General features: G+C 40.0%; 1 protein-coding gene across 1 annotated transcript in view; it reads right to left on the bottom strand.

Annotated features, from left to right (window-relative positions):
• Positions 1-426: 426 nt before the first annotated feature.
• sntb1 (syntrophin, basic 1) overlaps positions 427-17,598 on the bottom strand; it is a 37,677-nt gene continuing 20,505 nt past the window's right edge. The window contains exons 5-8 of the mRNA XM_034127786.1: positions 17,347-17,483; positions 16,365-16,561; positions 9,335-9,564; positions 427-2,593 (exon numbers count right to left, since the gene is read on the bottom strand). Coding sequence (XP_033983677.1) covers positions 2,501-2,593; positions 9,335-9,564; positions 16,365-16,561; positions 17,347-17,483 — 657 coding nt within the window. The 3' untranslated portion in view covers positions 427-2,500. The remainder of the gene's footprint in view (positions 2,594-9,334; positions 9,565-16,364; positions 16,562-17,346; positions 17,484-17,598) is intronic.

Genomic DNA, 17,598 nt, shown 5'->3' on the forward strand with positions numbered 1-17,598 from the left:
GCTCATTACCTAGGAGTCAAGTAAACAATGTCAGAGTTACGACTGTGTTAAACGCTGCCTACAATTCAATAACTCTAAAGTTATTTGGCTAAAGACGTGTGAATTCTTCCTGCTGAGCTGATCAATAAAACTCTTCCCAAATTATGGTAAATTGTCACTAATATACAGTAGACTAGTACACCACATTTCAACTTAGCCGCCCCGTATAAAATATATACAGTAGTACTGAATAATGTGTGTCACAGCATTTGAAATCTGAAAGTACAAGAAGAGAATAATATTGTATTACTAGGAACCAGTGTTATTAACAAACAATGTAAATGTAATTTACATTTAAATGACTTAAATTAAAACCCAGGCTTTTTCTGTTGATTTGTATCTGCTGCTGAGCAATGAATAACAAACAAGTGAAGACAAAAAATCATGTCACTTTTGTTAAATACATGATTTATGTGCACCGTTTTGAATTAAAAACTAGGCTTTATCATTCTGAGTGACAGTACAGTAGCTGCCGAAGGCATCAGAGTAGTCTACATATCAAAGCAACCTTTACTCAAGGAGCTTCTCTCCACTTGAGGTTATAAGTAAGTGCTGGCTTCGTGGCTGAACTAAAGTGTTACAATGCTTTTTCCTATATTTTAATAGCAACAAAACAGATGGTTATTCTTCTACAGACTGGTGGGATTACAATATGTAAATCATTGTTCACAGTTTGTGGGTAAATGATTATTGAAAATATGCTGATATAAAGTAGAGAAACAGAAAAGTACAGAATAACATAAAAGTAGCCACAATAGAAGTCACATTGTTGCTCAATCCTGTGATCTCTATAATGAATTTCTTTCCAAATTAAAATGGCACGAGGAATGTCCCGGCAGTCAGCCATGTCACAGACAGTGCAGTGTACAGATTTCATAACATCCCAAAACAAGAAAACAAAAAGAAAACCCTGCACTGGCTAAAACAATTATTGAGATTCCTATCATGGCCACCTTGCTATAAAAAGACAAATAACACTTGATGATCTGATAAGGGGCATAAGGGGCACAGTTTGATTGAGTATACATTTTTTAAATAGGAATATTAGAAGTATGATGGCAGATGTTTGCTTGGAGGAAGCACATGACTGCAGTTTCTCAGTTAACAGGCAAATAAGATCAAAGGTAACATAACCACCCACCAGCACCTCTAAAGCTCACTAATTACCCAGCTATCTGTTTTCCTCTGTTACCACTCAAGGCATATTGAGAATAGTTTGACTTAAAAACAATATATAGATTAATACACAAATAATCCCTCTCAATCATCGATTATGACCTACTAAAACTGTTTGGTGGTGTTGGTGTCGCCATGACTTTGCCCTCTGCTTCTATTTCTTATTTTATTGTGTTGGTGAAATGCCAAGCTGACAAAGCTGGTTCTAAAACAAGAGAGAATCTGGGGTTGTTTTTAGCCTCTGGCAAGCAGCAACAGCCCCTCTTTGAGCCCGGCAGGAGGGCCAATTTGAATGTTTACAAACCGCAAATGACAAATCCTACTCATCCTCTCAATCCTGTGCCTTCAATCAAAGCTAATCGGTTACTGGCTGTAGCTCATCTGACTCTCTGCGAGAAAGTGAAAAAGTGTATTTCCCTAAAAGATCAAAGTATTGCTTTAAATTGTCGGTTTTAAATGTGTTTGCCAAAGATCTCAATGCTTACATATATTATATTTAATCTTAACTATAGCCAATTATCTTCCTTTTTATTAATTGAATACATTAGAACTGACTTCAGACCACCGTCAGATCAAACTATATTAACATTAACATATTAACAGAATAATGTGACATTTTGAATTTGAGTCAGCTGTCACATTGTGGGAGACTGTGTGGGAAACTGTGCCCGCCAGTTCCAATGATGAATGCTGACACAGCTAACAAGACATTTCAGGGGACACTAACAAAGACGAATGCATGAAGTTTTTCCAGTGTGTCAAATGTTTGGTGAAGAAAAATGACCGAATGAAAGTCATAATGTGCTTTCAGAGCTAATGGTGAATACATTATATAATTGGTTAATGGAAGGCAGTTTGATATTACATTTTGATTGAATTAAAAGTTAATTAATCTCAACCATGTTGCACGTGTCCAGTCCTTCCAATGATGCACGTGACAGTAATGCCCAATGTCTGTATATATCATCCCTTTGATTCTAGTTCAGTCCATGTCTTCTTCTGTGGTTCTTCAGTCATCACTCCAGTCCATGCAGCCCTTAAAGGAAGGGGTTTCCCCCCAAAAGAAATCTGTCCAATTCCCTCCAAAAATCCTCGATTGGTTTCTCCAGTGTTTCATTGACATGGACTCCAAAATAAAGTTACATTTCCAGATAGAAGTTACATTCATTCAGCTTGGGTCCCCGACTGAAGGAGTTTGATGTGGTGATCAACTGCATGCAGGCTGCAGAGAGGTGGAGAAACAAGGTAGATTTCTGTTTTCCAAGGAGATGTCCCTTCAGAGGGGTCAGGCCACCAGACCCAGGCGGGAGATCTTAGCAGAGAGGAAGGAGTGGAGGATGAAGACCATCGGCTTCGGACATGAGTGGAGATCCAGCTGCTGGAGGAGAAATTGAAAAGAACAGAATTTACTACGTAGTAGATCTAGACAGAATAAAGCAATGCACTTGTGAGAAGTAAAAGAAAGAATATGACTGAAAGATGTGAGAATGTATTAGAGCAGAAGGGATGACACAGAGGGGAAGACACAGGGGAGGGAAATAAAAGAGAAAAAGTTATTGTTAGGCACATAAAATCATAAAAGTATGCAAAAAATTAGCTTCACAGGAAACAGGTCCCCATGAGGCAAGGATTAGACAGACCTAGCTTGAGCTCAGCACTTCACACACACTAACATCACTGTGAACAACGCTCTGTTCATAGCCTGAATCAACAGCAGTGTGACTCATTTCCTGTTCACCTTTAGGAAAATGTAACCTGTACATTTACACTAAGACTACTGTTTAGTTGGTCATATTTAACACAGTGGACATTTTAGCACGATGTGTCCCAGAGGATACAAATACTTTTAATGCACATTTATACTTCAACTTGTGTTTTCAAATATATATTTTGTATTCTAATAACTGTCACGAAACCTAATTACCTCCTGGAGTAAAACCTTGAATGATTGATTATGAGTAGTGGTTTAGCCATTGCATCAGTTGATCCAACACATTAGTCCAGACTAAGATATTTCCACTGGGATGGTTTGCTATTTCATTTAATTTCAAACCTTTATTTATCCAGGTGTATCCCATTGAGATCATTGATCTCTTTTTCAAGGGAGACCTGCTCAAGTAGGTTCCACATGAAACATAAAAACATAAACAGAACAACAAAAAGGACATAATACAGCATCATTACAGGGATTACAATTTACATAACTATCCACATGAACAGGTACCAACAGCATCCGATTGAGTAGCATCCAACTGAGCTTTAAAAACATTTAGTGGCACCAGATTGCTCAGTTTCCATTTCAATTGCAGACTATTCCAAGACAGAGGAGCTGCGCATCTAAAAGCTATCTTCCCTAAGACAGTCCTAGCAGTTGGCACATTTAATAAAACCACAGCATGCGATCTCAGGCTTACAATTCGCCGTGAGATCAGGGAGCAGATATAGGATGGAAGTTTCCCTAACATGGCTTTGTATATAAAAATGTACCAGTGACTGAGCCTCCGTACAGTTAGTGAAGGCAAACCAGCCCTTGCATACAGGGTACAGTGATGGGTTAATACGTTACAGTTTGTCACAAATCTCAGTGCACTGTGATACGCAGCATCTAACTTGATCAGGTAATTGGCAGGTGCATTCATATAAAACAAATCACCATAGTCCAGCACAGGTAAAAAGGTCACAGTGACTAGCCTTGTCCTGGCCTCAAGCGAGAAACAGGACTTGTTCCTGTAAAAGAAACCTAGCCTAACCCTCAGCTTTTTAAGCAGGTTATTGACATGAAGTTTAAAAGAGACACAATCATCAAGCCAGATACCAAGGTATTTGTAACAGGTAACCACTTCAAGTTTTATTCCTTGCGTAGTTACAATATCTAAAACAGGCTCTGGTGTCTTTTTAGCTTTTGAAAAGAGCATTACCTTGGTTTTATCAACATTTAAAAGAAGCTTAAGTTCAGAGAGCTGAGTCTGAATACTGTTAAAAACAGCTTGCAATTCAACAACAGCCTCCTTAATGGAGGGACCTGCACAATACATCACGGTATCATCCGCATAAAAATGTAAGGTTGCTCCATCGACATTTTCACCTAAATTGATGTAGATGGAGAATAAAAGTGGACCTAAAACAGAACCTTGTGGTCCACCATTTGTAATGTTTAACCACTCAGAAGACAGACCATCAAAATGAACACATTGGGACCTTTCAGAGAGGTAGTTCACAAACCACCCTACTGCATGGCTGGATATGCCAATACTGACCAGCCTCTGCTTCAAGATGCGATGATCGATGGTATCAAACGCTTTGGACAGGTCAACAAATAGAGCTGCACAACTCTGCTTATTATCTAAAATACTCGCCATATCATTCACCACTTTCATTGTCGCAGTGATGGTGCTATGTTGCTTTCTGAAGCCTGACTGTACATAAAAACTCCTTTACCTGTTCACTCATTAGGCTTTCAAGAACCTTGGCCAGAACTGACAATTTAGAGATAGGTCTATAATTATTTAATAAAGGCAGGACATAAGCTGACTTCCATACTTTTGGAATTGTGTTTGTGCTGAGGGAGTGGTTAAAAAGAGTAGTGAGAGGTGGAGCAATAAAATCTGCAGCTATCTTTAAAAAGAAAGGTTCTACGTTGTCCGGGCCAGCCGGTTTCTTAGGATCTAACTTGGTTAAGGCTTCACGAACAACATCAATAGTAAAAGGAGTAAAACTGAAAGGGTTTTCCAAACCACGTTTTTCAGAGTGACGGACTGTGGTGTTCACAGAAGCAGAGTTAGTGACAGAATCAAACAGAGAGCCACAGGACACAAAATGCTCATTAAAACAATTTAACATAGTAGCCCTGTCCGATATAGTGCCAGATGCTGTGGTAAGGCACGGAGGTAGCTCATTGCGGATTTCACCGGTGGATATCGATTTTATGGCTTTCCAACATTTTCCAGGATTATTCAGGTTCTTTGTGGTAACTGACAGATAATACTTAGACTTAGCACTTTTTATTTGTGATGTGAAGCCATTTCTTAGCTGCCTAAAGCGTAGCCATTCTACCTCTGAGCCTGATTTCCTAGCCTTTGCCCAGGCCTTGTTTCTCTCATGCAGGAGACTTGACTGTTCAGCAGAAAACCAAGGATTGTCTCGTCCCTTCACTCTAAATTTACGCAGGGGTGCATGTCTATCTATAATTTCCATAAAACCAAGATAAAAATAAGACCATTCAGTTTCAACATCATCACACAGATCGATTCTTTCCCAATCAAAACCAAACAGATCATGAACAAAACCCTGCTCCACAAAATGTTTTGTGTCTCTCTTACTGATAATGCAAGGTTTACCCTTTTGGACTTTTGTGTCCCTAATTGTGGCTACAACACAGTGATCACTCAAATCGTTAGCAAATACTCCCACAGATGAGTATTTATGGGGAACATTAGTTAAAACTAGAGAATGCAATTCTTGAAGAAATTGCTAGTGGGAATGCTTTATGCTGAAAAGCTGACGCTGAATTGCTATGCTGAAATGTAATGTGTAAGAAGAAAGTGAAGAATTTAGATGATCTGTCGCCATGGCAACGGCATTTGAAGAAACCCCATAATTGACGTAGAGCTGTTGAGGACTGGACCGGTGATATACAAGCGAAGTTTGGGGGACGATCGGACCGTGTCCATTGGACTTACAGCGACATCGTGCTTCATGGCGAGTGGTCTGTCGCCATGGCAACGGCATTTGATGACACCCCATAATACGCTTAGATGCGTTGATGGCTGCATCGTTACCAAACCAGTCGATTTGACATCATCGTGTTCCATGACACAGGTGTTTATATTTGAGCTAACGACGACAGCTGTGTGTCACCAATAATGTATAAAATAGGTGGAACATGTTGAAGTCAGTATGAAGTCTCCATCAGACAGAAAAGAATAGGCTCAGACAGTCTGTTAAACTCCAGTGACCACGTCATTAGCTCAAACACGAACACCTGTGTGTTATGACATCATCGTGTTCCATGACACAGGTGTTTATATTTGAGCTAACGAGGTGTGCAGAGATCAAAGGTTTCCATTGTTCTGAATGAGAGATAAACCTCTTACATGTGAACGTTTTGTCGAAGAACCGTAACAGATATCTGTGAAATTTCAAAACGTGAAGCATGTCAAGGAACTTGAGCATCTGAAGTGTCATTTTTGTGTACTTTCGGGTTAATAATGTGGCCTTTTTGGCAGTTTAACTAAAGGTGTGCGGCTGCTACCGTGAGGAAATATCAACCTGAAATTACAATGGGCTTTAATGGAGGCATGTTGAAAGTTTTTGTCACTTCATGCCCTCAAGAGGCATTTTGTTTAATTATTTTTGCTTAATTATTTGTCATTTTTCAAGCTACGAGATGTTTTCCTACGTTTGTCATGAAAAATGATGTCTCAGGAATGTAGGGTTTGGGAATTATGGCAGTTTTAAAAAAATATATGAAGGCAAATTTCAAGATTTCCTCCACTCTAGCTGTGACATCACGCACTCTAGTTAATGTTAAAATCTGAAGAAAGCCTCTTTACCAAGGTCTGAACAATGTTTAATATCTCTAAAAGTAAGAATCAGATTTAAAAGTTGTGTTACACGAATAATGTCAGAAAGATGTGTAATATTTTAAAGTTGGAATGAGGTTTCTGAGTGAAAGTATGAATGAACAGTTAGCAGTTGAAGTCGCATGAAGATTTGTTGAAGTCTGAAGAATTTCTCCATTGACTTCAATGGTTCAAAATGTGATGTATTATGGGATGTATCTCTGGAATTATGAAAGTTATGAATGATAAAAGTAATAGCCATCGATTCCCGACCGAGCTGAACGTTTTGATGTTTGATGTTTGATTATTTCTGCGATGTTGAATGTGGGAGGAGAAGAGGGCCAAAATAAGCCGGCGGAATAATAAACTTTTTGTCCGTAGCATAACATATAGTGGGAATGCTGTTATCAGCATTCCCACTAAATGAGATCAATTAAGGAGGATTTATTTGGGAACTTAATGTTAGGGCGAGTAGGACTGTCAACAATCTGAGTAACATTCAATGAGATACAAAGGTTTTTATCTATAAATGCTATGGATTTTTATACAGATAACCATGGTGGGCAAAGATTCTAAATAACTTTCGTTATCCCCTACCTTTTCAACTAAAACCGCCAGCAATTTGTGTATATTGGCTAACATTTTTCCAACTGATCAACCACGACTAGGTGGATTGTGAATTCTACTTCTCATCTAGTACTATCCTCAAGTCAAAATGTCAATTTGTTCAACACCCTCGTCTATGACTGACTATCTATAAAAAAAAAAGGAATTATGTTCAGCCTCAGTTGTAAATTGTGTTTAGTGCGAATAAGCATATATTAGGATGCAAACACGCTAAACTGGAAGGTAATAAAAAGTTAATATTGTATCTGCCTAACATTGGTATGTTAGAGATGACATTGAGAGCTTGTTAGAATTGCTGACTCGCAGTGTAGCACAATGCACTTCTGTGTTTAGGAGCTACTAGAGTCCCTGTTATTTTATAAACCATTTTCTGTATCTTTGAATTGCTGTGACAAAATTAGATATACACAGTCCCTGCCAACTAATGACAGTATAGTCAACACTTTGAGAAAAAAGCCCAGCTGATTCCGCTTTCAAATGTTGGCTAATGAGCCCTCAGCCACATCCGCAAGGTGTCTTGGGATTTTTATAAAGCCTCGTCTATGACTGTGTTGTGATTCAGAAAGGCTACAGACACCAAAATCTGTTCTGCTAAGGTAGCCAACAGAGGGTTCTGAATCAAAGCTCCAAAGTCTCTGCTTATTTGTCTTCGGCAGAGTCTGAGCTGGGAAACAAGTGTATCTGACAGGAGTTTTATATGGAGCTGTATGTGGACTACTCAAAGAAATGTAATAAAATGTTTCCAATTTCCAAATGCCATATGCCTAGACAGTCAATATTTTAGATTTTACTGTCACTTTATTTTCCAGCACATGGTGAATCAGTGTAATGGCTTTATGTATGATAAAACGTAAATGTTTTTCTGGGTAAGTGCCAAGAGAGGGTAATAGATTAGTTTAGAGATGTGATCCTCCTAACACCATGATTAATATTCACATCAGGGTTTTTCACTAACCCTCCAAGAGGCGAAAACATTTTTACAGCATATGAAATAAAGACATTGGGAAGGGAGAGTTGTGTTGATTGTTTTTAGCTATACAAGTCGATAACTTTGAGGGTGGGCTTGAGCCCGGCCACCTGGACCCTCTGGAGCTGCTGAGAGGTAAACAGATGAAATCTCTTACAGTAAGTGGCAGGCTATTTATAAAGAAAAGTCCACTCTCCACTGCTCTTACCTGGTATATGTGAAGTTCTTTATTTTGTGATGAAGTGCTGTAATTCAGTTCCTGCTGTACCACTTTCCCTCTGCCTGTCTTGTGCACTTCAACCTCTCCAATTTGTGTTTGGCTTCATTTCCCAGAAGGCCTCCTAAACTCCCCTGAGAGTGCATATGAGCTCGTTCTTTCTATTGTACGGGGTTGTACACATCTACAAAAACATACTTGATTGTATATGTTTTTTGCCAATCAGTGTGACATGAAAAGCAACAACTAGGAAGAAGAGTTATTAATATTAAGGCTTAAATTTGCACTCATCCTACCTTAAAATGATTAAGTGCAATTATCTTAGACTATATTAGATATTTAGAGACTGTCTTGAAGGCCTGTTGCACCAATGTTATCATCAATGAGTGGTATGTCCTCTTTGCTAAAGCAAAATGGAGAAAACTAGCGTGTTATGCTGAACAGACAATACCCCATCTAAGAAATAATGAGTGGGAACATTTTGGAAATGACATAAAAACAATGTTGTATAAAAAACATTGTAGTTTAGGATTAAGCGTCATGGGTTAAAATAATACAAACAAGTTACATGTTAGTCCAGATTTGAAAGACTATTCTATATTATATTGCAGCTGATACTGAGGAGAAAAAGGCAGCCTCATCTTTGATGGGTTTCTAGAGAGTACTACTCACAATCCTTCATATGATTTCTGGTCATGTGTGTAAATTGTGTAACAAAAATGTGCTTTAAAAAAAAGAAATACTCACTATCGCTCCCTCCTTTCCTCCAAAGTCAAGAAAGAGCAAGCGAACTCCATCATCTGAGGACATTTTTAGTTTCTCGTAGGGGTAGGAGAGGAGCACCCGGGGCCTGGTAGGTGTGTGGGCTCCTCTCTCCTCCCCGTCCCCCCCCTCCCCCAGTGAGGGGTCAGCCAGCACAGAGAAGCCCTGCTCATAGTGAATCACCAGCCGGCACTCCTGACTCTGGTACAGACAACCTGGAAGATGAACAGACAGAACATTTTCATTTTGGATGAACAAAATCTAAATCCTTAACACATTTCCTCATTATTGATATGTGGATGACAGGCCCACTTTGATTCACCTGGTACATGCTATATGTAATATGTCATTACACTGAGAGGTAAACGTTAGACTCACAGACTTGTATTTAGCAAAATAAAATCAAATGCATCTTCGTTGTCCTTGGAACACTTTCTCTCCTTACTTTTAGGGACATGTAGTTTTTCTATTGTTGAATTACTTAAGTAATAAGTGTTGGCCTGTATTGGCAGGGCAGGGCTATCGAGTGTGATTAATGTGATATGTTACTAGGTTGGATGTTAGTACAAAGTGAATTAGTTTTCTTAGATATATATATAAAAAAATGGATGACATTGATAAAGTCTCTTTTTTTTTTTCAAGTGTCATTCACTGTACTCGCATGTAAAACAAAAAAAGATATACGTTTTCAATACAATTAGCTCAAAAGCCTTACATTTGACTACATCATTTGGTAAAACAATAACATAGTATGATACATTTCCAGTGGAAGTCTTTAAAAACATGTTCTTCATTGAGGTTATTAATGATTGTTTATGTTACTGTGTTGATCCGATCTTTAGAGACTTACTGCCGCAGAATTGTACGGCATTTTAGTATTTTGAGTATTATTCAAGTCATTCGGATTTATATTAATGAGGGAAGACTAAACATAAGTGACACTTCTTACTGCATTGAACCTTAGTTTCAGCTAGTTTTAAAGCATATATGTATGATCTTCTTTTTAAAACACAGTACATTTCTGTCATATCTTTAAAGCAGACTGTGTTCTAACTCATGTATATTTTACACATTACAATTTGCCACACTTCAGTGACAGGCTTCTCTCTTCACGTGGAGACCGATGGTCTGTAATGTATCTGTTCTGCATAATTTCTTCTCACTTTACTTCTCTCTCCTCTCTCCTCACAGCATGTGTCCGCTTGAAAGCAGAGTGTGCCATCGACTCTCCCAATTTACACATCACTTTCCTCTGCTTTAATGACAAACCTGTCGCATCTCCACACAGTGTGATCTCACTGCATTTAGTCTGATGTTTTCAGTGCCTTGACAGCAGAGCTCCCTCGCTACAGCTCCTCCCCCCCACCCACCTCCACCTTTGCATGCTGAAAACTTCATTTACAGAATAGGCTTCTCTCTCTTGACGACATCTGATCTATCGAGCGCCGTGTTTGTGTGACAAAGAGACGGTGAGCGAGAAAATAGTTGTTATCTTTCCAGTGTTTGCTGACAGCCTGAGCAGGAAGTGTGTGTGTGTGTGTATTGTATGTACAGGTAGGGAGTGTCTGTTTGCTAGAGTTTACATATGAAAGTGAAAGTGTGTGTATAATGCCTCTAAGCAGTAAAAGGGTGTATTTTCTATCTTGCAGTCATGTGAAACAATCATGAAGATGCATACGAGTGTGCGTCTTCTCTCTTTGTATGTTTTAGAATAGCATGTCTGTTTACATATATGTACGCTCAGTGTCCTGCATCAGTCTCTTTTGTCAGAGAGTCAACCGGAGATTCTATGACTACTCAACCACATTGCCAGTCAAACAACCCTAATCACCTTATACACACCTTAATCGCTTTGACGTTCGCTTCTTTACCTAAAGGCAATTATGAAACCGGAAGGTTGGCAAATATGTACACAGAGTTGGTCAAAGGCAAATTCTTCTAGTGAGTTTAATTCAGCCTTCACAGAGGAGCAGATGAGACTGCAGAGCTATGTAATCAAGTTGCAGAAACATGTGCGAAATAGATTATCTGTCACTGTTTCTAATACAGGAATGCGCTCGGCATATTTGTTTTTGGTGGAAAAGTTTCATCATTTTATAACTGTAGCCTCTTTGCTAAAATGTGAGATAGTAACTTTAAAGAAATGTATTTAAATGGACTCAGAAGCCATACAGACACAAAGATGGAGTTGCAGATTTAGAAAGTCTCTAACATTATGTGGAGAATAGCTTTAGTACAGGCAGAGCACTCAAGTCATTAGCTGCTTGACTTCTAATTAAAGCATGTGTACACTGTGTTTCACTATCAAGGTGCAAAAACAAGCTATATTTGTGTGTGCTTGTTGAGGGGGGAATAAGAGCTGGGATGAACTTGTTCTAAACTAGGTATTATGAAACGTTGACCCACTGCTCAAATCTAAATGTGTATAGCTTTGCCAACAGCCAGACAGCTACACAAGGTTAACATCTGTTTATATTGTAATATATAGTATCGTGCATATTTCAGGATAGCAATACCACTGAAGTAATGTACAGTAGAAAGTGCACATTTTGGGTTTTAGACAACATTTTGTGTCAGGAGCAGAGAAGTAGTGTAGGCTACAGTATGGTCTGCTACCCTTTTCAAACACATCAGATGTGTGTTGATTACAACTTCCAAGGGTAATGTAATGTTGACAAGGAGAAAACATCACATAGAAAAATGTGCTGCACACGGAGTGAAATACACAGTGTAATATCCCCAGAACCCTGAAGTCATCCCATTCGTGATGAAAAATGAGTCTCATAATGTGTAATATTATTCTAATGATTTATAAACAATCTGGCAGGACAAACGTCTCCCTAATGGCATAACAGTTCTAAGTGGGGCAAAGAGTGCTGGTCTTTGTAATGAAAATTAGACCTGAAACCCTACTCTTCCACCTGAAAGGCTTGATCTGCAGGCAAGGTTTCCCACCAGAATACACACACACACACACACACACACACACACACACACACACACACACACACACACACACACACACACACACACACACACACACACACACACACACACACACACACACACACACACACACACACACACACACACACACACACACACACACACACACACACACACACACACACACACACACACACACACACACACACACACACACACACACACACACACACACACACACACACACACACACACACACACACACACACACACACACACACACACACACACACACACACACACACACCACACACACACACACACACACACACACACACCAAAAAACCCTCTTTCTGCCTGATGGTGAGTGGAAAAGACAGCGGGGGGGCAGAGAGTGATAACACTGAGAGAGGAACTGAATGAAAGAAGACAGTGAGAGAGGAGAGGGACACCAACTCTGTTACCACGAGTGCAAACACTGAAAAGGTTATTAGGGGACAGAAACTTGTTTTTTTCTGTCATTAGTTTTAAACTTGTTAAATGAAATACTTCACATTTTAAAACTGCTTCCCCCTGTGCTGAACTCGTGTGACAGCAGGTTACCGTGATGATTCTCCACAACCACCGAGGTCAAATTGCTTCGTGTGCTTCGAGTCATTAAGCTGTTTACCTGTTCATTAAGGAGACCCAGTCGAGCCCTAAGACAATTTTACAGCTGGCACCTTTGACAATAACATTAATGAGAAGGCTGTGGGTGTAGAAGAGGGACTAGTGGGATTACTGACTAAACGGATACATCCGAAGCTGGTCATAAAGAAGTGTTGTGTTTCCATTCTTAATGGAAAGCTTTAGGTAAGGAAACTGACAGCTGGTTGTAGGTTTGTTTTTATATTACAGACTTGATTGATATCAAGTCTCTTATCTATCTCTCTGCAAGAGAGCAAATTAAAGTGCCCAAAATATCAAACTATTAACATAAGTGCTCAAGTAAAATCTGCAAAACAACTGACGGTAAAATCCATCCTCAGATCTATTTATATTCTGCAACATGAAATACTGCATAAAACAGATTATTGATTCTTGATAGGTTGATTAAGACTCCAGTGAAGTGAGTAAAGCGTTAGAGGACACTAGGAAGAGCAGAAATGCGGTAAAACATAAGCTGGGTTTTAACTTCAGAACATGATAGACAGATGCCTTATCCTGCTAATTGCTAAAAATATCAATATAACCTAAGAAAAGTCACCTTGGACATAAACATAAGAGAAATGACTCCGAGCCATGGGTGTTTCTCAATCGCGAGTACGCTTGCTTGGTAGCACATGTCTGCCGAGCATCTTGCTTCAGAAGCGAGTCAAGAATACTTCCTGACATTTGGAAAACAAAGAGTGGAACAGGCTAGCAAGTGTGCAGGTGTGCGTCATATGAGAGGCCCCGCCTTACATTTTCCGCCACAGATTTTGGAAATTGGACCGTGCGCAAAGCATTGTGGGGATTTTAAGACCGCGGAGTCTACTCATGTGCAGCCTCGATATTTCTCCAAACGGAGTACGCCGGGCTCGGTAGATTGGAACAGTACTTCGGCGGCACTCGATGACGTAGTATGCTTGAAATAGTGGCTCTGCAGCAGCTTTACTCGACATTGAGAAACACCCCATGTGTCTGTGAAATTTGACTTGAGAGCCTAACAAATCTCTCTCCTTCTTAACGTCGCTCTAAGAATGGCCTGCTGCCCGTCAAGTGATTGAGTGTTAATCTCTTCAGAGAAAATCTTCATCACAAGCCTTGACAGTGAAGAAACCATCGCAATGATTAATCAGAACGTGACACATGTGAAAAGATTACAAGGTCAGCGCCACAACTGCAGGTGGCAACTGCTGAAAAATGAGGGAATGCACTTTGTATGCATTATCCCACTCGCTTTCGGGGAAGTGTAAATTACTTTTTCTCCTTCCATAACATGAAATCGAGGGCTTGGTGCTAACATCAATCTGTTTCAGAAAAGTTATAGGATCCAATTTAGACAGAAATGCAATGATGAGCAATAAAGATTCACAACCATTTTCCTTTTTCCTCATCTTTTCAGCCTGTGTGACTGACTTGTATCCTAAATCTGTATTACACTCAAAATGAAAGAACATAAATGTTTCCACCTATTGTAGTGCCATGGTTCTATGGATGGTGATGTTGGACTGTGGGTCTGCCACTTTTGGACAAACTGAAGTATCTAAACCACAATTAAGCCCTGAAATTTTGTACTGACATTCATCGTCCCCAGAGGATAAATCGTTATGATTTTGTTGAACCCCTGACTTCTTGTGCCACCACTTAGTGCTAATTAGCAAGATTCTGTGTGCTAAACTAAGATGGCGAACAGTGTAAACATTAGGACTATTCCATTGTCACACATTGTCTTATGGACAATGGTCGCTATCTTTGTTTTTTGACGGTGGCCTCCTTGGTATTTTGTAACCAGAACAGAAGTGACACAACATGTCAACAAGCATTCATGGTAAATGGTGAATGGACTGCATTCATATGGTGCTTACATACCTGTAGCTTTTATAGCGCTGTATGACACCTTCCCAGTCTTTACAAGCCCTCAAAGTGCTTTTACATACACAAGTCAGCATTCAACCATTCACACAGATCTCAGGGAATCTGCTCTGGGAAACTAACATTCACAGACACTTACACAAAATTGGCAATGCCATCGGGAGTACCTTTGCTGGGATTGAAACCATCCAATTTATAGAAAACCCCGCTCCCTCACAGCCACAGTGGACCCATTCACTGTCATCTGTCAGTGGCAAATGCTAGTGCAACATTTAGCAGCAAAATGAAAGCTAATTATTAAGGCTAATTAATGCTAATGTTATATCTACTCACCTAAGTGGCCAAAAAAACAATTAAGGCAGGTTTTTAAGGCGCGTGGGCTTTAATGGATCCCAGCTGATTAGATTTCTGCACAATTTGTAGGGAGGGCAGAAAATTGCATGCGGTAACAGGACACAAATTACCAATAAGAATGATAAAGGAAATGTAAATGTTCATTAAAAACAGTAAACAAAATCCTATTCACTCCTATGAAGCTCCAAAATAAGTGTAATCACCAGTGTGGGTGCACCACAGGTCTGCAGGCCAGGGCCCTCAACCTCATCTGTTGCCTTATCTTACAGTGAGTCAATACTAATCCTGTTGTTTCAGTCTAGACAGCGTTTTGTCATGGGATTAAAAAAATATGTCCTTTTAACATTCACATCTCCTCACAAACTACCTTGACAAAGAAAATGTCATTATTTTCAAACATCTTGGGGATGTTAAATTCACATTGAGCTCTCCAGGCATGAATGTAGCCTTGCTATGCCAATCACAGCGTAACATTTACACCTGGATAATTGGGTGAAGACACACTTCCAGAAAGTTTGAACAAAAGCGTGGTGATGTGTAAATAACACTGACAACCGGGATGTAGTGTTGAGGGTGTGTATGATTTGCTCCTGAAATCTCTCTATTTCATATATGAGTGTAGTCTGAAGTCAAACTTTATTTGGCACAGTGTTATCACAGAAGACGAGAGGAGGGGGGCCCAGGGGAGAAGTGCAGTTCCCAGGACATTATGTATGAGAGGGAGAGAGAGGGGGAGATGGAGGGGGAGAGGGGAGAGAGAGTGTATTCTGTTGGAATTCCCTGGACGGCAGAAATGAAATGCCAAATATCCCCCCCCCACACACACACGCACACTAAAATAGCATTCCTTTCTATAAATAGCTTTAAATGCTTTGTCCCTCCACATCGTCCATATGGCTGTCAAGTTATATCACAAACCTTCTCAGCGTATAAGTGGGCGTATGGTGAATGTATATGATTTGCTTCTTGCACTTAATTTGTGGTGCTTGCAGTGCTTACCCTTGCAAACTCTTAAGTCTCTTAGCATGTATTTTGCTACAGCGTGCCTCCACACGTCTGAGGATGCACACATCACATAATCCAGCGCATTGACCTATACTACTCTCAATCTCAATCCACAGCTACACGTCTTATGGCATCTAAATTCAGTACCACTCACTTGTCGTGACCTCTTTGATCATCTCGGCTGAGGCGTGACATCCGTTGACTATTTGTCTGGTCCACAGGGACAGATCCTTGGTGGTCTCGGCCCGGAACAGGTGAGTCTCGATACCGAGCCGTGTGCCAGTCCGAGTGGCGAAGAACAACTCGGTGCCAGAGTGCGGCGACCCCCGGTCAGGACCAGAGTGGACCAAACTGGAGAAACACACACATAGAAAACATTTCATTGCAAAGCTTCAAAAGCACTTGTGATCAAAACTGTTACCAAGAAGCAGGCACCAATTCATATTTTTGCTTATCTTGGTGAAATTGGCCTATAACCAATCTGCAACACTGCCACATTTTCATTGCAGTCAAAGCACCGCTGTGGCTAAGTACAGCCTGAAAGAGCATGTAGCATGGCAGGGGACTGTTGTTTGAAAAACCTCAAAATCCAATACGTTGACTTTGATACATACAACAATCCCAGTTGTGCAACACTTCACCTGTCCGTGGTGAGGCAAGAGCCTGATATCTCTAGAGGGTTTATTATACCGAAATCAGTGAATGGAGAGATTTGAGACAGAGTCTAAAGGTCTACATTCATACAGCAGCTCTGTGATGCTGATCATTATAAACAAAACCAAATTTGACGATGGATAGAAGCTGAAGTTCAAAGCTGCTTTTGATGATTCTGAGGAGTCGTGGTGAAGTAAATAAGTAATGGTAGAGGTTGGTATTGTTACGGTTGTAATGCTTACGTGATCACAATAATAATGCTAACTTGGCAGTATTAAGCACATGATGTTAACCTATTAGAAAAACATGTTAAAATCCTTTGCAATATTCAAATTAACAGCACAAAATCACAAGAAGTGGCTTTAATAAAATTGATATCGTAGCAGAGTGTATTTTTTAATTGATATCTAATTTAGTATTGATTTCTAAATCACAAAAGTCTCTGATTCTTCTGATATCTGTACCTATGGTAGTGGACCTACCGTGTTGCTAACAGTGGGTAGGTGTGAGCAGGGCTCTGCCAGGCCTCCTTGCCTCGCGGTAAGCTCTCGTACAGCAGCAGGTCTTTCTCTGTCACCACCACCAGCACCGGCTTCCAGCTCTGCTTCTCGCTCTCCGTCTGCAGCAAAAACACATAAACAATGAGACAGGAACGTTTGTAAACATCTATCGATATTCTATAACCACTTATCTAGTACAGGGCCATGGGCAGACTGCTGTATTCAGATGAAACA

This window comes from Trematomus bernacchii, unplaced genomic scaffold (genome assembly GCF_902827165.1).
Source record: "Trematomus bernacchii unplaced genomic scaffold, fTreBer1.1, whole genome shotgun sequence".
Taxonomy (NCBI): Eukaryota; Metazoa; Chordata; class Actinopteri; order Perciformes; family Nototheniidae; genus Trematomus; species Trematomus bernacchii.